Source organism: Pongo pygmaeus, chromosome 2 (genome assembly GCF_028885625.2).
Source record: "Pongo pygmaeus isolate AG05252 chromosome 2, NHGRI_mPonPyg2-v2.0_pri, whole genome shotgun sequence".
NCBI classification, from domain to species: Eukaryota; Metazoa; Chordata; class Mammalia; order Primates; family Hominidae; genus Pongo; species Pongo pygmaeus.
In genome coordinates, this window is record NC_085930.1 from 58,298,640 (window position 1) to 58,319,084 (window position 20,445).

Sequence of the window (20,445 nt, forward strand, 5' to 3'; positions counted from 1 at the left end):
CCCCAAGTGATCTGCCCGCTTCGGCTTCCCAAAGTGCTGGGATTATAGGCGTGAACCACCGTGCCTGGCCTAAATTCAATTTTTCTACAGTATAATTCCAAGCCTTATTGAAGTGTTCCCTTCACTTGCTTGACTTTGCATACTCCATGTTCCTCATCAATTTCTTGCCTGATCCCTGAACGCAGATATTCCCTAAGGCTTGGCCCTTGAGTCTCCTGTAGACTTGCTCTAACCCTCTAATATTATCAACTAAATCTATGTTTTAAAAAATCACTCTGTAAGGATACACTTTATATATACAACTCATATTCTCACTAGCTTCTTAAATTCCTGATCCAAATTTCTAACTGCTTAATAAAAATCTTTAGTTAGAATGCAATTTATCCACATGAGAACCCTAAAACTCATCCCTCAAACCCACCATTCCACCTACATTCTCTATCACAATCCTCTTAGGCACTCAGCTGCCCTAAATTAAATCTTGGTATTCTTAGCACCTACCATGGTAACAGGAGCTCAGTTACTGTGTGCTGAATGACTGAAAAAAATCCATTGGTAAGTCCATCATTTAGGCCTCTTTATTCTTCGCTGGCAACTGCTGCAGTTCAGGTCTTAATTAAATTACCTCAACCACCTCTGGTCTTTCTGGCTCAGTTTTCATAAGATGTTTTTATTTTTATCTATTTTTATTTTTTTGAGAGACAGGGTGTTGCTCTGTCACCTGGGCTGGAGTGCAGTAGTGTGATCATAGCTCGCTATAACCTTGAACTCCTGGGCTCAAGTGTTCCTCCCATCTTAGCCTCCCAAGTAGCTAGGACTATAGGCATGTGCCGCCATGCCTAATTTTTTAATTATTTTTGTAGAGATGGGGTCTTGCTATGTTGCCAAGGCTTGTCTTGAACTCCTGGCCTCAAGTGATCCTCCTTCCTTGGCATCCCAAAGTGCTAGGATTACACGTGTGAGCCACCACACCCAGCCTCATGAAATTTTTTAAATGTAAAGTGGCTTTCTAATAATTTATTAAGCTGGCAAAAAAAAAAAAAAACCTGTACAATATTTATCATGTGGCCTTAATGCAAATAATTTTCTTTAAAGTTTGATTCAACCAATTGATCTTTTGTCTACCCGCCTCTCAAATTAATTAAAAAGTTCATTTATTAACTATAATAAATGTGCTACCTTTGAGAATGTTTAGTTTATGTTAATTCCCCCCCATTGTCTCCTATGGGATATAATTTTTGTTTTTAAATAAGCATTGTTCCCAAGCTTAATTGGGTTCCAGTTTGAGTAATACTAAAAATTAGAGATGACTTGTGCATAAATCTAAAAGCAATTAATGTTAAGTCAGACAGCATGAGGTAGACTTCAAAAAGTGTAACACTATTTGTCTTTCTTCTCATTATACTATTCTTTTACAGTTGATCATACATTTTCATAGACCCTGGTCCTAGTTATGAAGAGTTTACCTTTTTATAATATCAATAAGCTTCTTTTAATTAAAAAAGTCATATAACCCTGATCTGTCTCAACTTGCATTTAATTTTAATGTATTGATCAACCAAAGACATATGGATAACCTACTACTCTAATAAATGAATTAAATAAATTTAAATCTCTATCTCACATCTTACATTCAAATAAATTACAGATGAATCAAAAATTTATGAAACCACAAAAAATAGAAGAAATGAGAATTTTTTTCCCCACCTAGAACCCACCACCTGAGAAAAAATTTTTTTCATTTTTTGAGATGGAGTCTCACTCTGCCGCCCAGGCTGGAGTGCACTGGCGTGATCTCAGCTCACTGCAACCTTCACCTCCTGGGTTCAAGAGATTTTCCTGCCTCAGTCTTCTGAGTAGCTGGGATTATAGGACCCCACCACCATGCCTGGCTAATTTTTCTATTTTTAGTAGAGATGGGGTTTCACCATGTTGGCCAGGCTGGTCTCAAACTCCTGACCTCAGGTGATCCACCTGCCTTGGCCTCCCAAAGTGCTGGGATTATAGGCATGAACCACCATGCCTGGCCGAGAAAATTTTTTAATAATGCAAAGTAGGGAGCCAGGTATGGTGATTCATGCCTGTAATCCTAGCGCTATGGGGGGTCGAGGCCAATGGATCACCTGAGCTCAGGAGTTCAAGATCAGCCTTGGCAACGTAGTAAAGTCCCATCTCTGCAAAAAAATACAAAAAGTAGCAGAGCATGGTGGTGTGTGCCTGTAGTCCCAGCTACTTGGGAGGCTGAAGCAGGAGGATCACTAGAGCCTAAGAGGCAGAGGTTTCAGTGAGCCAAGACCATACCACTGCACTCCAGCCTCGGTGACAAAGTGAGACCCTGTATTTAAAACAAAACAAAACAAAAAAAACAAAAAAAAAACGGGTGCAGTGGCTCACGCCTGTAATCCAGCATTTTAGGAGGCTGAGGCAGGTGGATCACAAGGTCAGGAGTTCAAGACCAGCCTCACCAACATGGTGAAACCCCATCTCTACTAAAAATACAAAAAAACAGCCAGGTGTGGTGGCAGGTGCCTGTAATCCCAGCTACTCGGGAGGCTGAGGCAGAGAACTGCTTGAAACCAGGAGGCAGAGGCTGCAGTGAGCTGAGATTGTGCCACTGCATTCCAGCCTGGGCGACAGAACAAGACTCCATCTCAAAACAAAAACAAAAACAAAAACAAAAAAAAAACGGGCTGGGTGCAGTGGCTCACACCTGTAATCTCAGCACTTTGGGAGGCCTAGGCAGGCAGATCACTTGAGGTCAGGAATTCGAGACCAGCCGGGCCACCATGGTGAAATCTCGCATCTACTAAAAATACAAAACATAGCCAGCTGTGGTGGCATGCACCTGTAATCCCAGCTACTTGGGAGGCTGAGGCAGGAGAATTGTCTGAACCAGGAGGCAGAGGTTGCAGTGATTTGAGATTGCACTACTGTACTCCTGCCTAGGTGACAGAGTGAGAGTCTGTCTCAAAACAAACAAACAAACAAAAAGTAGCAAAGGCCAGGTGTGGTAGCTCATGCTTGCAATCCCAGCATTTTGAGAGACTGAGGCAGGAGGATCTCTTGAGCCCAGGAATTCAAGACCAGCCTGGGCAACATAGCAAAACCCTGTCTCTATTTTTAAAAAAAGAAAGTGGGGGTGGGGAGCAAGGTAAAGCAAATGAACAATGTAATGTATACAATTTGCTCCCTTTTCTTTCTTTTTTTTTTTTTTTTTTTGAGACAGGGTCTCACTCTATCATCCAGCCTGGGCTCTTTCAACCCCCCTAGGCTCAAGTGATCCTCCTACCTCAGCCTCCCAAGTAGCTGAGACCACAGGCACGTGCTACCATGCCCAGCTAATTTTTGTATTGTTTCTAGGGATGGGGTTTCATCATATTGCCCAGGCTAGTCTCAAACTTCCGGACTCAAGCAATCTGCCCACCCCAGCCTCTCAAAGTGTTGGGATCACAGGCGTGAGCCCCTACACCCAGCCTCCTCTTTCACTTTAAAGAAAGGAAAAATGCATTTGTTTATATGCTAATATGTTCCATTAACAGTGCTATTTTTTACTAGAAGGATACAAGAAACTAAGAAAGTGGTATTAGTTATGTCAGAGTAGGAGACCAAAATAGTTGGCAGACAGGGATGAGGAGCCTTTTTTTTTTTTTTTTTTTTTTTTTTGAGACAGGGTCTTGCTCCGTTGCTGGAGTGTGGTGGCACAATCACTGTTCACTGTAGCCTCAACCACCTGGGCTTGAGTGATCGTCCCACCTCAGCCTTCTAAGTAGCTGGGACCACAGGTGCATGCCACCACACCCAGATAATTTTTTAGTTTTTGTAGAGATGGGGGGCTCACTATATTGCCCAGGCTGGTCTTGAACTCCTGGCCTCAAGCCATCCTCCTGCTGTGGCTTCCCAAAGTCCTGGGATTACAAGTATGAGAACCACATCTGGCTGAGACTTTTCACTGTAGAAGATTTTATTCCTTTTGAATTTTGTCCTAACTGAATGTATGATCAAATTAAAAATGCAAAATAAGCCATATTTTAAATTAACTCAATCAAAAGGACTTATAATGGAACATTTGCAAGGATATTTTTCTTATAAAAAGTTCTAGATAATAACTTCTAAAATGTCACAACCAAAATAATGAACACATATGAAAATTAGTGGTTCAAAAATAACCAAAATATGCAAGTCATATAAACAAATATTCTATTTATCACTAAAGTTAACCTAAGAGTGCAAAACTCACACTGCGAAAGCCTTTGTAAATTATAAAATGACAAAAAGAAAGAAAGAGAAAATCACTAATTCTGTAACCCAGTCATTTCCAATGAAATATCCTTAGGCATTCTGTCAAGAAAGCAAAAGGCTGCAACCCTGCTTCAATCAGTTTTACTTTTTATCTGATCAATGTATTGAAAATCCTCACTAATTTTTATTTAAAGAAAGGCTTTGAAATGAAAGCCTTGAAAACCACTATTATAGGACGTTATTTGAAAAAAATAATCTTCTCACGCCAGGCACAGTGGCTCACTCCTGTAATCCCAGCACTTTGGGAGGCTGAGGCGGGCGGATCACCTGAGGTCAGGAGTTCGAGACCAGCCTGACCAACATGGTGAAACCCCATCTCTACTAAAAATACAAAATTAGCCCGGTGTGGTGGCGCATGCCTGTAATCCCAGCTACTGGGGAGGCTGAGGCAGGAGAATCGCTTGAGCCCAGGAGGTGGGGGTTGCAGTGAGCTGAGATCACATCATTGCATCAGCCTGGGTGACAAGAGAGAAACTCCGTCTCAAAAAACAAAAACAAAAACAAACAAAAAAAGAAATAATCTTCTCTCCAGACTCATAAATTTTCAAGAATTATTGTTTTTAGGCAAAAAGCTAATTAAAGCTAATTATTTTTAAAGTCTGTATGATGCTTACCTGAAAACTCGCCCATAATTCCCATGTACTTTATATACACCATAGAGTCGATCTGCTACTCTCTGAAATAAATATTTAATAGAAATTACTTTAGGTCAAAGTTATATCTTCATCCAAAAAAATACCCAAAAAACAAAAAACATGCTTAGTACAATAAACTTGGAAACGGAAAAAAGAAAAATAGTAATCTCCGAAAATCCCATCCCCCTAAAAGTAAAACCAGTGCTCTTAACATATTTATCATATCTTATACTTTCATACTTCTTTTTCTGCAAAGTTTTTAATTACTGTTTTTAAATTGCCTATAGCAAGAGTGGTAATATGCTTACCCATCAGGTTAGTATTACCTTTAATAAATACCACTATAAATAGTTGCATAAAATTCCACTAAGTAGTGTATAAGATATACAAGCATTCCTTGTTGAATAATCTTGTTGGAATTCAGTTATTCTTAATTTTTCAGTATTATAAAAAGTTATCTCTGAGAATAAGCCTTTTTCCTTCAGATTGTTTCCTTATAATAAAATCCCCAAAGTGGAATTAACCAAGGGAAAGGACACATTTTCAATTCTACTGAGATACAGTTTTATATATAAATGCTGAATACATGCATATACTTCTATGCTTTGTCAAAAGATAACTCCTCACCAACGAACACATTATTTTAATAACAACAGAATTATAATTTACTCACTGAAATGTGTACTGCCTAGCCAGTCACAGAAATTTTACAAGTTAAAACAAAACCTCAATATGGTAATTAATTTGCTTTACGTTCCCCCGAAGCATTATGAAAACAAACTGGAAGACCAAAAGCTCATCCTACAAAAAGCTCTAGAAAAAATTTCTGGTATACAGTTTCTAAGTATAAGCTCTAAGGATAAATTATCTCCCTGATTCCTTACTCAAACATAAGTATGAGGAATTAGGCATTAATGATAGAACAAATCAACAGAACTGCCACTACAAATACTTCAAGTAGGTGTATGAGGATCATAAAATGTTTTCCATCTATCGTTGGCCTGCTCTGAGGAAACACGTACCCACTAGACTAGGGGTTCACACACTACAGGTCTGCCACTTGTTTTGTAAACAGAGTCTCACTGGAGCACAGTCAGTTTCACAGTGGAGCTGAATAGATGCAACAGAAACCATAAAGCTAACAAAGCTGAAAACACCTCCCATCTGGCCTTCAGAAAAAGATGCTGGCCCCTACACTAGAACCAGCTTTCGGGACAAAGCTCATAGTCCTATTCCTACTTGAAACTCTTATGGGTTGTCCCCAGACCTCTAAACTAATTTCTCTAGGATGTCATTTCCTTCTTCTTCTTCTTTTTATTACTATTATTATTATTATTATTTTGAGATGGAGTCTCACTCTGTCTCCCAGGCCAAAGTACAGTGGCATGATCTCAGCTCACTGCAACCTCTGCCTCCTCGGTTCAAGCGATTATCCCACCTCAGCCTCCCGAGTAGCGGGGATTACAGGCATGCACCACCACGCCCAGCTAATTTTTGTATTTTTAGTAAAGACCATGCTGGTCAGGCTGGTCTCAAACTCCTGACCTCAAGTGATCTGCCCAGCTTGGCCTCCCAAACTGCTGGGATTACAGGTATGAGCCACTGTGCCTGGCCCCCCAAGTATTTTTTGAGCATTCTGTGCAGTGTTGAATGTTTTTCTTTTTTTTCTTTTTTAAGTGGTTCCATCATCAAGCAAGGTTGGGAAACATTGAGACAATAAAATTTAACAGTTTTTTTTTCTGTAGAACCTTTTAGACCTTTAACACCACACATGAATCATGACTGCTCAAGGGAGATATGGTTTGCAGTAGGGAACATCTTACAGGGTTAGCATTCCAGAGAATATATGATGGAAAATGTCATTCTAACACTAACTTTTCTAGATCCCTGTACTTTTAGATACCAAACCTCCTTCCTAAAAGCTGAGCATTCATCCTCTACTAAGATATTAAGCATGGAAGAGAAGAGAAGTTGCTGAAAAACCACTTAAGAAAAAAAAAACTAGAAGCAATGTGAGGGTACAATGCAGATTCTCTGAATGTTTGTCCCCCATCTGCACCTCCCACAAGAACCATTGCCTAATTTGTCTGGGTAATTTCAAGGCAACCAAAGGTCCAGAAATTTTATCTCATTAATCCACAGCCCTTTCTAATACCCAGTTCTTGACTCTAGCCTAATAATTCTCGCAGGTAACTTTTCTTTTATGAGAAGGTATATTATAATTTATTCAAAGAGTCCAACGATACTCTTGAACAGTTAAACTGGAGATCAAGACAATATAAGACCTTCAGAAGAATTTTTTCCTTTATTTTTTCTGTACTGTCATGGAAATCTTGAAACATACAAAAAGCATATAGAACAGAAGGATATACCTCCATTTCCCAACACCCAGCTTCAATAATTATTATATGGCCAAACTCATTTCTCCTAAAACTGCCCCCGCTCTCCACTGCTCATCAGTAGACTCTTTTTTTTTAAATTAATTAATTTATTTATTAATTATTATTTTTTTCTTTTTTCAAAGTACAGAGAAATCTCTTTTTTTTTTCTTTTTATTATTATTATTATTATTATACTTTAGGCTCTATGGTACATGTGCGCAATGTGCAGGTAAGTTACATATGTATACATGTGCCATGCTGGTGCGCTGCACCCACCAACTCGTCATCTAGCATTAGGTATATCTCCCAGTGCTATCCCTCCCCCCTCCCCCCTCCCCCCACCCCACAACAGTCCCCAAAGTGTGATGTTGCCCTTCCTGTGTCCATGTGTTCTCATTGTTCAATTCCCACCTATGAGTGAGAATATGCGGTGTTTGGTTTTTAGTTCTTGCGATAGTTTACTGAGAGTAATGATTTCCAATTTCATCCATGTCCCTACAAAGGACGTGAACTCATCATTTTTTATGGCTGCATAGTATTCCATGCCGTATATGTGCCACATTTTCTTAATCCAGTCTATCATTGTTGGACATTTGGGTTGGTTCCCAAGTCTTTGCTATTGTGAATAATGCCGCAACAAACATACGTGTGCATGTGTCCTTATAGCAGCATGATTTATAGTCCTTTGGGTATATACCCAGTAATGGGATGGCTGGGTCAAATGGAATTTCTAGTTCTAGATCCCTGAGGAATTGCCACACTGACTTCCACAAGGGTTGAACTAGTTTACAGTCCCACCAACAGTGTAAAAGTGTTCCTATTTCTCCACATCCTCTCCAGCACCTGTTGTTTCCTGACTTTTTAATGATTGCCATTCTAACTGGTGTGAGATGGTATCTCATTGTGGTTTTGATTTGCATTTCTCTGATGGCCAGTGATGGTGAGCATTTCTTCATGTGTTTTTTGGCTGCATAAATGTCTTCTTTTGAGAAGTGTCTGTTCATGTCCTTCGCCCATTTTTTGATGGGGTTGTTTGTTTTTTTCTTGTAAATTTGTTGGAGTTCATTGTAGATTCTGGATATTAGCCCTTTGTCAGATGAGTAGGTTGCGAAAATTTTCTCCCATTTTGTAGGCTGCCTGTTCACTCTGATGGTAGTTTCCTTTGCTGTGCAGAAGCTCTTTAGTTCAATTAGATCCCACAAAAAAAAGAGAATTTTAGACCAATATCCTTGATGAACATTGATGCAAAAATCCTCAATAAAATACTGGCAAACAGAATCCAGCAGCACATCAAAAAGCTTATCCACCATGATCAAGTGGGCTTCATCCCTGGGATGCAAGGCTGGTTCAATATACGCAAATCAATAAATGTAATCCAGCATATAAACAGAACCAAAGTCAAAAACCACATGATTATCTCAATAGATGCAGAAAAGGCCTTTGACAAAATTCAACAACCCTTCATGCTAAAAACTCTCAATAAATTAGGTATTGATGGGTCGTATATCAAAATAGTAAGAGCTATTTATGACAAACCCACAGCCAATATCATACTGAATGGGCAAAAACTGGAAGCATTCCCTTTGAAAACTGGCACAAGACAGGGATGCCCTCTCTCACCACTTCTATTCAATATAGTGTTGGAAGTTCTGGCCAGGGCAATTAGGCAAGAGAAGGAAATCAAGGGTATTCAATTAGGAAAAGAGGAAGTCAAATTGTCCCTGTTTGCAGATGACATGATAGTATATCTAGAAAACCCCATTGTCTCAGCCCAAAATCTCCTTAAGCTGATAAGCAACTTCAGCAAAGTCTCAGGATATAAAATCAATGTACAAAAATCACAAACATTCTTATACATCAATAACAGACAAACAGAGAGCCAAATCATGAGTGAACTCCCATTCACAATTGCTTCAAAGAGAATAAAATACCTAGGAATCCAACTTACAAGGGATGTGAAGGACCTCTTCAAGGAGAACTACAAACCACTGCTCAAGGAAATAAAAGAGGATACAAACAAATGGAAGAACATTCCATGCTCATGGGTAGGAAGAATCAATATCATGAAAATGGCCATCCTTCCCAAGGTAATTTACAGATTCAATGCCATCCCCATCAAGTTACCAATGACTTTCTTCACAGAATTGGAAAAAACTACTTTAAAGTTCATATGGAACCAAAAAAGAGCCCGCATCGCCAAGTCAATCCTAAGCCAAAAGAACAAAGCTGGAGGCATCACGCTGCCTGACTTCAAACTATACTACAAGGCTACAGTAACCAAAACAGCATGGTACTGGTACCAAAACAGAGATATAGATCAATGGAACAGAACAGAGCCCTCAGAAATAATGCCACGTATCTACAACTATCTGATCTTTGACAAACCTGACAAAAACAAGAAATGGGGAAAGGATTCCCTATTTAATAAATGGTGCTGGGAAAACTGGCTAGCCATATGTAGAAAGCTGAAACTGGATCCCTTCCTTACACCTTATACAAAAATCAATTCACGATGGATTAAAGACTTAAATGTTAGACCTAAAACCATAAAAACCCTAGAAGAAAACCTAGGCAATACCATTCAGGACATAGGCATGGGCAAGGACTTCATGTCTAAAACACCAAAAGCAATGGCAACAAAAGCCAAAATTGACAAATGGGATCTAATTAGACTAAAGAGCTTCTGCAGTAGACTCTTATTAAAACAAATTCCAGGCAATATATTTCATTTCAAGAGGATTCTGGCCAGGCATGGTGGCTCATGCCTATAATCCCAGCACTTTGGGAGGCTGAGGTGGGCAGATCACTTGAGGCCAGGAGGAGTTCGAGACCAGCCTCGTTAACATGGTGAAACCCCATCTCTACTAAAAATACAAAAATTAGCCAGGCATGGTGCTGCATGCCTGTAATCCCAGCTACTCAGGAAGCTGAGGCAGGAGAATTGCTTCAACGCGGGAGGTGGAGGTTGCAGTGAGCTGAGATTGTGCCACTGTACGCCAGCCTGGGTGACAGAGCGAGACTCCATCTCAAAATAATAATAATAAAGAGGATTCCAGATTCCAATCAGCATAAAATGTGACCTTACCTGGTATCCCAGTCTCTTTCAAAGCCTTTGGCACAGGCATGTTCTAAGGTTCCTTCTAGGTTGCCACAAGGGACCAGAGTGGATGGTACATTTTCCAGGTACATTAATTTACTGAAAAGTATTTTCCTCTTTGCCTATTACAGCTGAACTATATGGTTAAGTATAATTATTATTCCTTGATTTCTAGCCCCTTTTTTCATGGCAGACTTATCTGAAATTAGTTTATTTGGTAGAATTTAAGAGCACAGACACACGATGGCCTAACGTCTATAAACTATTTCACAGACCTTTAAAAAAAACATGACAGAATATGATATGTAGATCTAAAATCCTACACTTATTTACATTCCAGCACTGAAATGGCAGGCCTTTCGACAACATCCAAAACAACTATTCTATTCCAAACCATGGAGAAAACAGGCTAAGTGAGTTGTTTATAACAGAAACCATTTCACATTTTTTTAAAAAGTACAGTTTGGATGATGAACATTTTAAATTCAAATGCAAAAATCAGTTATTCATGATAAATACCACCTACTACTTAAAAACATAATGCTTAAATGAGAAGCACTTCCTTATGCATGAGCATCAAAAAGCTTTTGGGGATCACTTACAGCTCTGACTCGAAGAAGATGTGAGATGACAGACTGCAGTTCATCACTATAGTGCTTAAGGTCAGTAAATCTCCTGAAACAGGAAACAAATAAAACATCGTTTTTCAAATGAAAACAAGCAGTCAAAAACTGAAAGAAAAAACAGTAGTTCCCGAGAATAACAAAACTGATTCTATTTAACCATATGCTGGCCTTAAACATTTACACACCAATATAAATCCAAAAAACTCCAAAATAAAATGATACTTTCTTTTGATATTTTGAAAGTCAAGATATCACACTTCATAATTTACCTCGTGGAACTGAAATAGATAAAAAAATCTGTTGGTATGAAAAATTACTTTGAAAATACAAAACAGGAAAAACTTTAAGGAGCTAAAAGATACATTATGGTGCAATCATAAACTCATGGTCTCTAACCTCAATCTTAATTCTGCTCAAGTAATTTGCTTCCCTCATCTATTAACTGCCATTTTCCATAAGGACCAAAAACTTCTGATGCACCGCCTGTCATTCTCCAAACAACCAAGCTTCACAGACAAACAAAAGCCATCAGATGGGAACGACTCCCACCTCTACCTCCTGCCAATCAACTTACACACTTCCCCATATCTATATAATTTTTTCCCTCCCACTAGGATTTCTTCCCATCTAACGCTCTAGATTCCATTCCAGCTACACCCCATATTCCTATTTCCTAACTTCCTATCTCTATAAGCTTTTTCTCACTAACATATCAATTAACTCCTCTCATAGATTAAAATACACACTCCCTTGACAACACACCCAGCTATTAACACCCTGTCAATATCTACTCCTTTTATAGCCAAGCTTTCACAAGGTATCATTTCTCCAGCAATAACCACTTCTTCCATTCCCATTCACTGCACAGCCTATGAGAATCTAGCTTCTGCCTTCAGCACTATATAGTAGGGAAATATTCCTGACAAAGTCACCAACTATTTTCATGTTGTAATATCCAATGATCAATTTTAGTTCTCCTCTTACTTGATCCTTTTGGTAATGCAGTAGCTGACATCACCCTCCTTCTCAAAAATCTGTTTCCGTTTCAGTGTTATTTTCTCATGGCTTTCCTTTTATTTCACTCTCTGGTCACTCCTGAAGCTTCTTTTGTAGTACTTCCTTCGCCCATCTCTTACATCTCCAACTGTAGTGTGCAAAAAATTCCTGAAATCTTTTTTTTTTTTTTTTTGAGATGGAGTTTCACTCTTGTTGCCCAGGCTGGAGTGCAATGGCGCGATCTTGGCTCACCACAACCTCCGCCTCCTGGGTTCAAGCAATTCTCCTGCCTCAGCCTCCCGAGTATCTGGGATTACAGGCATGTACCACCACACCTAGCTAATTTTGTATTTTTAGTAGAGATGGAGTTTCTCCATGTTGGTCAGGCTGGTCTTGAACTCCCAACCTCAGGTGATCGCCTGCCTCGGCCTCCCAAAGTGCTGGGATTACAAGGGTGAGCCACTGCGCCTGGCCAAAATATTTCTTAAAAACACTACTGATGGTCTTTCAGAGGGATATGAATACACCAAGGTCCTCGTGGGACTCAGGAATCTGAATCTGAATTTTATAGCTCATCCACAGGATTCACATGCTGGCAGTCCTCAGGTTACACTTTATTTTTCTTTCCTTCTTTTTTTTTTTTTTTTTTAAAGGCCTGGCACTGTGTCACCCAGGTTGGAATGCAGTGGCTTGATCCTAGCTCACTGCAGCCCTTGATCCACCTGCCTCAGCCTCCCAAACAGCTGAGACTACAGATGGGCATCACCATGCCCAGCTGACCTCGGTTATACTTTGAAAACATCCTTAAAGTGTTGGCATTCTTCAAGGCTCAGTCCTAGGTCCTCAGCTATCTTCCAATCAGTCTTTCAATCTATACATTCCTATGTGACTTGTCATTCACAAAGCTTCACGATTATGATCTACATGTTGCTAAATTCCAAATTTCTACCATCAGCCCAAATCTCTCCTAACTCCAGATCTATAAAACCAACTGATTTAGTAGATATTTGTACTTGCTTACATAGCCAAAGCTCAGCCTATCTTCCACTACTCCTCAAAATCTTTCCCTTGTGGTCCCTTGCACTCTAAAGAATGAAAACTTGAGTGCCATCTGTATTTCCTTCTCTCCTTCACCCCATACATTCCACTAATTGCCCAGTCTGTTGATCCTACCTCCTAAACATTGCCCCAATCCACTCACTTTTCTCTGGCCTCTCTGCCAATGCCCTAAATTCAGATTAGCATCATCATCTCTCACCAGTCTTCCTGACTGGCCTCCTAGCCCACTCCCACACTCCTCTAATCTACTGTCCGCTCTGCTTGGATGATCTTCCAAAGTCCATATCTATACCACCCCCTTGCTTTTAAGCAGCTTTCTACTGCAAAGGTTATCCGCTGATCCTGAGACAAAGTCCAAACTCTGTAATGTGGCTTAAAAAACTTTTCACAGACCCCAAGTATTCAGTTACTGTGGTTCATTTAAATAAAGAGGCAGTGGTGAAGTTGAGGACATCAAATCACTAGATAAAATACTTAACCACTCTTATTCCCCCCAAGGCAGTGTTTTTCAGCAAGGAAAATAATTCAGGGATAAAAGAGTTGGCAAGATCGGCTCCCAATTAAGTGGAGTACAAATCTCCCTTTTTATATCCAAGATGGAAGGTGGAAAATGTACACTTGCATTTGTAGGATAAAACTTTGAAGGAATATAAACCTAAAAACTAACACGGTGTTACTCTCTGGGGAGGGGAAATTGATAGAGAAGAACAGGAATTAGACTTTTCACTGTACAACTTTTCCATACTTATCAATCTACATATATATCTGGTTAACCATAAGAATATATTATGTACTCCAAAACATTTTTATTTAAATAAAATTAAATTTATATATAAATATATATAAATATGTATTTTATATAAATATATAAAATCTCAGATAACTGTGGGTGGCTTTCTTTACGTAGAGCCAGTTACAACTGAGCTGGTATAATTTTCCCTTAGAAGTTTTATTATTTGAATTTAAGTTTCAAGAGGCTAATATTTTGTTAAACTCTTCGATCAGATCCTCTTGTGCTGGGTCCCAGGAGCTAGAAATTCTAAAGATCAGGTCTTCTGAAGCTTCTCCAGAACTGATTAGGTCCCCTAAAAATGTTTCTTTGTCAGCTTCCATACTCAGGATCTGGCATGACTACAAAATTCTTAGCTGTCATAATCTGGATATGAGAAATGTATAAGAATATAAACAGTAAGCCTCAGAACACTTAAATTAGGTGAAGCAGAGGTTTCTGGAGTTGAAAGGTCTTAACACCTGTGGTCACAGAACATATAAGGCACACTAAAGTTTCTCTGTTTGACTAACACATTGGTACAATCTCTTGTGAGGGGAGAGGAGTGACAACACAAATCATCCCCAGGTGATCACATCACCAGAAAGTCAGGGCTAAAAGATTCTAAACACCTAGGGGACACAGATAGATGTGGACCTTTGAAAAAAATCACAATTACTGGGAAATCAGAAGACCTAAAGGTGAAGAGTGAAAAATTCATCAAGTCTTAGATAACAATGTATGTTTAAGAAATAAAGGAATGAATTTTCTGAAAACGAGGGTATAACTACTTAGCCCAAGTCAAAATCTAGAATGTCTGCATATTAAAATGAGGAATCTTATCATAAATGATTAGGTGTTCTTAGAGAAATATTAAAGACTAAAAATCATATATAACGTCAGAATGTTGCAGTTTCACTTGAAAACAGTGAGTTTAAAAAGAGGACAGTCCATACTAGGAAGATGGTGACATAAAACTTCCCTCCGGAAATACTAAGTATCTAAAATCCCTGTCTTCGAGGCATGCAAAAGTGAACATGTAAATGCAGATTCTGATAAGACTGTAGTTTGAGGTTGTCTATATCCAAACCCAATATGTCCTCTGGCCTGAATCAGCCGTATTTTCTATTCTCCTCAAAGTACACCTATTGCCATTACAGGCTTTATGTTTCCCTTTATTTTCCATATTCTTTTTGAGACGGGGTCTAGCTCTATCACCCAGCCTGGAGTGCAGTGGCACGACCTTGGCTCACTGCAACCTCTGCCCCTTGAGTTCAAGTGATTCTCCCATTTCAGCCTCCCGAGTAGCTCGGATTACAGGCATGCGCCACCATGCCTGGTTAATTTTTATACTTTTAGTAGAGATGCGGTTTCACCATGTTGGCCAGGCTGGCCTCGAATTTCTGACCTCAAGTGATCTGCCCACCTTGGCCTCTCAAAGTGCTGGGATTACAGGTGTGAGCTACCATGTCTGGCCTTATTCTCCATATTCTTTAACATACTTTTAGTAAGTAAGCCTGGACAGGTGCCTCTCCTAATCAGATGTCATCCATTTCTCAAGACTCGTGTTGAAAAGACCCTCCATCAAGGCTTTTTGAGAATGCTTCTCTCCAATCTCAAAGGCAAAAACATGGCTAGGTGCAGTGGCTCACATATGTAATCCCAGCACTTTGGGAGGCCAAGGTGGGAGGATCACTTGAGACCAGCCTGAGCTGGTGAGACCCTGTCTCTGCAAAAGCACAAAAAATTAGCCAGGCCGGGTGGATCAACTGAAGTCAGGAGTGCAAGACCAGCCTGGCCAACACGGTGAAACCCCGTCTCTACTAAAAATACAAAAATTAGCTGGGCGTGGTGGTGGGCGCTTGTAATCCCAGCTACTTGGGAGGCTGAGGCAGAGAGAATTGCTTGAACCCGGGAGACGGAGGTTGCAGTGAGCCAAGGTCACGCCACTGCACTCCAGCTTGGCAAGAGTGAGACTCCACCTCCAAAAAAAAAAACAAAAACAAAAACAAAAACCAGCCAGGCATGGTGGCGCTTGCCTGTAGTCCCAGTTACTTGGGAGGCTGAGGTGGGAGGATCATTTGAGCCTGGGAGGTCAAGGCTGCAGTGAGCTGAGATCACACCACCGCACCCCAGCCTGGGTAACAGAGCAAGACTTTGTATCAAAAACAACAACAAAGGCAAAAACACAGCTTGGGGTATAACTTATCTATTTTATAAGGCTTTCCTTTTTTTTTTTTTTTTAGACACAGTCTCACTCTGTCACCCAGGCTGAAGTGCACTGGCACAATCTCGACTCACTGCAGCCTCCACCTTCCCGGCTCAAGTTATTCTCGTGCCTCAGCCCACCAAGTAGCTGGGATTACAGGCATGTGCCACCATGCCTGGCTAATTTTTGTAGTTTTAGTAGAGACAGGGTTTCACTATGTTGGCCAGGCTGGTCTTGGACTCCTGGCCTCAAGTGATCCGCCTGCCTTGGCCTCCCAAAGTGCTGGGATTAGAGACGTGAGCCACCGCGCCCGGCCTTATTTGGAGTTCATATTTGCATACAGCTGTAGTTTTCTCTACCTAGCTATTATACCGAAAATAAATCAAGCCATACAGATTGTCTTACGCTTCTTTACAACTTGTGCAACTATTACCTAAGATAAAGCCCTGAAAGAAAAGAAACTGTAGTCTGAGTGACTGTTAGAAATCATAAATGACAGTCCACTCCCCACCCTTCTCTTCTTCTAGTTTCTACACTTTGGTTCTTGCCTCCCTATCTGTAAGCATTCTGTTTTTTTGAGACAGAGTCTTGCTCTGTTGCCCAGGCTGGAGTGCAATGGCGCGATCTCGGCTCACTGCAACCTCTGCCTCCCAGGTTCAAGCAATTCTCCTGCCTCAGCCTCCTAAGTAACTGGGATTACAGGCGTGCCCCGCCACACCCAGCTAATTTTTGTATTTTTAGTAGAGACGGGGTTTCACCATGTTGGCCAGGTGGGTCTCGAGCTCCTGACTTCGTGATCCACCCACCTCAGCCTCCCAAAGTGCTGGGATTACAGGTGTGAGCCACCACACCTGGTCTCTGTAAGCATTCTTAATATGATGTACCTTGAGCTCCTTGAAGAAAACTCACTATATAGATTTTTCTCTATCCATACTTCCTGCCCCAAACTCAGCATAACAAAATGATATAACCTGATATTTAGAAGCTCGAGGAATAACCTGAACATATCATAACCTCAATTATCTAACTAGTTTTCTTTTAAAAGAAAAAAACTATCACTTTACATATGAGTTAACTAAAGTTACATAGATTTTTTTTTCAGCCAAGAAAAACTGGCCACATTAGATGAAACTTCTACTATGCAACGCAGCACAGTACATGAGTGGTTAGTACTGCTTATTTCTACTAGCGACAGGAGATTGCCAGGCGTGGTGGCAGGTGCCTGTAGTCCCAGCTACTCAGGAGGCTGAGGCAGGAGAATGGCGTGAATCTGGGAGGTGGTGCTTGCAGTGAGCTGAGATCGCAGCACTGCACTCCAGCCTGGGCGACACAGCGAGACTCCGTCTCAAAAAAAGAGAGTATGTTACTCATATAATCTGGTCAGTTTACCACCTAGATTTTGACTTAGTGGGTTTAGTTTATTTGCAACAATATAAGATGCTCAATAAATGGAGATAGACCTTGGGCACATCTCTTTTAAGAAAAATATACAAGCCAGGCACAGTGGCATCCGCATGTAGCTCCAGCTATTCTGGAGGCTGAGGCGGAGGATTGTTGAGCCCAGCAGTTCCAGACCAGCCTGAGCAACACAGTGAGACCGCATCTCAAAAATATATATATATGTGTGTGTATACATATATATGTATATGCAATCCAATATGCAAAAGAAAGCATTTACAGAGTACCTAAGGCCACATAAAAGTAGAAGACTCCAGGCCCTCCCACTCACTGCTCTTAACAGTCTAGTTTGGGGTAAGATAAACATGAATGAAGCAAGTACTAGAAGAATCACTTTGTAATCCCTCTAAAACAATCTTTCTGGTTTTCTGAATTTTAGGAAATAACCAAACTATTTTAGTAATATATTTTAATAATCATATAAAAAAATCTATTGTAACAGCTAGATCTAGAAGAGAGTCTACATATTAAGAATCTGATACAACAATGACCAATATACACAATTATCCAGAATTTAAGACAAATAAATCCTATTACTAATTATATAGCAATTACACACTTTAACAAGAACATAAGGGCAAAAAAACTGCCTTGGTGACATTATTGGTCATATTAAACTTAAAATTCTACACACAATATGGATAGTAAATAAAATTCAGCAGTTCAGAAAACCTGGCTGGGTCAGAAAAGGGAGGAAAAACATTCAATTGACAAAATGTTTTTCATTCAACTGAAAAATACTAATTGACAAAATACTAGCATTAATCAAAAATATTATCAAAATATCAATCAAAAACAATTCTCTAATGGATGTACAGCCACCAAAGTCATACACTTAGCTTACTAAGTTATCCAGAGCTTTTTTTTGAGGGTGACTTATAATTTTAGTTCTTAATCTAGAGAACACCTCTTATATACCATGCATGTTAGTATAATACTTATAAAAACCTCAATGGAACCATAGATGCAAATTAAGTGAAAGAAGCCAATCTCAATGTTTACATACTGTATATGATGTGACATTCTAAAAAAAAAAAAAAACCATGGTGATAATAAAAAGATCAGTGATTCCCAGGGGTTGAGGGAGAAGATGAACAGGTGCAGTAGAGAGGATTTTTAGGACAGTAATACTATTCTGTATAAAATGATAACGGTGGATACACGTCATTATCCATTTGTCCAAACTCAAAAACTGCCCAACACCAAGTGTGAACCCTAACATAAATGATGGTCTTTGCTGATAATGCTGTTTCAATGTAGGTTCATCAACTGTAACAAACACAGCTCTCTGGTGTGGGATGCTGATAGTTAGGGAGGCTGTGACAGGTCAATGGGGAGAGGTGTGGAGAGAAGGTATATGGGAATTCTCTGTATACTCCACTCAATTTTGCTAACTCTACTAAACCTGTGACTGCTATAAAAAATAGTCTATTTAAAAAAAAAAAAGGCCAGGCATGGTGGCTAACACCTGTAATCCCAGAACTTTGGGAGGCCAAGGCGGGTGGATCCCTTGAAGTCAGGAGTTTGAGACCAGCCTGGCTTACATGGTGAAACCCCATCTCTACTAAAATACAAAAATTAACTGGGCGTTGTGGGAGGTGCCTATAATCCTAGCTACTCGGGAGACTGAGGCAGGAGAATTGCTTGAACCTGGGAGGCAGAGGTTGCAATCAGCAGGAATCACGCCACTACACTCCAGCCTAGGCGACAGAGCAAGTCTCTGCCTCAAAAAATAAAAAAATTAAAATTAAAAAACTCAAGTTACCATCACAACCTCCTAATTACCAAAATTTAAAAATATTCATTTAGGTTTTATATTCAAAATTTATATGAAAAATCAGGGGCATTTTGTTAATATGTTATGGTTTATAAAGTCAGGCATAATAGGTCATCAGAATATGCAGACCCCACCTTTGTCTGGTAAGAATTTACACAATGTAGAAATTAGTGCTGAAGGATTCACTAGAGAAATTCTAACAGACCTCATAAATTTGGTCCTCCAAAACAAAAAAGCCTCATCTGCCTAAGCACATATCCAACTAAAAAACTCTAACTGAACCAAATTGCCAAGTAAAGGTCCATATAATGTACAGTTTGAATTATACACCAAATATAAAGATTAAGCAAAACCAAAATCTTAAATACATAGGTCCCACCCCATGTTAAGTAATTTCTGAATACACTGGCTTCTTTTAATATGGAAATGCTCTCACAAATACTAGCTGATATTAATAAAATCAAGTATTTGTCATATATCTTCGTGAAATTTTCTTGGTATACAAACTAGATGGTTCATTAATAAGTATATGTAAAAAGTATATAATTTTCTTATCTTGAGCTGTGCATATTTAACAAGCAAAATCGTATAAGGAAAACTATAAAATTAAAATTACTTTTCTCATTTTTCTGATATCTGCAACAACACTTAACAAACCCTTCTAGAAAAAAGCAATGGTTTAATTTTATAAAACTTCAGTCACAATCATACCCCCAATCAAGTTATCAAATTTCAAATTCAGTTTTAGACTTTAAAAGGATTTCACTAAATGTGAATAGGTAAAATATTTAGCAAATACAGTGCACACATTCAGAAACGAAAAATTAAATAGATTGATAGGCACCATTCAAAACAACGTTGTAACTGTTATTAAAACAAAACCTTACTTGTCTGGGTTTTTCACTCTGAATGTTGCATTAAGCGCTTTTAACCTGGAGTCTGCCTGGAAAAAATAATTTGTTCACTTAATACAATTACATTTCAGGGTATAAAATTCAAACAATTTTACTTTCCCTTTAGAATTAAGATGCTGAAGTACAGTTTTCTTCATATCAATTGTTGTAAACACATTAAACATGCCTAAAAAAAGCTTAGTAATTATTTTTGAAAACACTACAAAAACATACTATAAAACAGAC

At 39.3% G+C, this 20,445-nt stretch overlaps 1 protein-coding gene across 2 annotated transcripts in view; it reads right to left on the bottom strand.

The window, feature by feature from the left end:
- Positions 1-20,445, bottom strand: part of SNX4 (sorting nexin 4) — an 80,463-nt gene that overhangs the window by 25,331 nt on the left and 34,687 nt on the right. For both annotated transcript variants that reach the window (XM_054481477.2, XM_063661692.1), the window contains 3 exons: positions 20,194-20,249; positions 11,015-11,087; positions 4,914-4,975 (listed from right to left, as the gene is read on the bottom strand). In XM_054481477.2, coding sequence (XP_054337452.1) covers positions 4,914-4,975; positions 11,015-11,087; positions 20,194-20,249 — 191 coding nt within the window. The remainder of the gene's footprint in view (positions 1-4,913; positions 4,976-11,014; positions 11,088-20,193; positions 20,250-20,445) is intronic.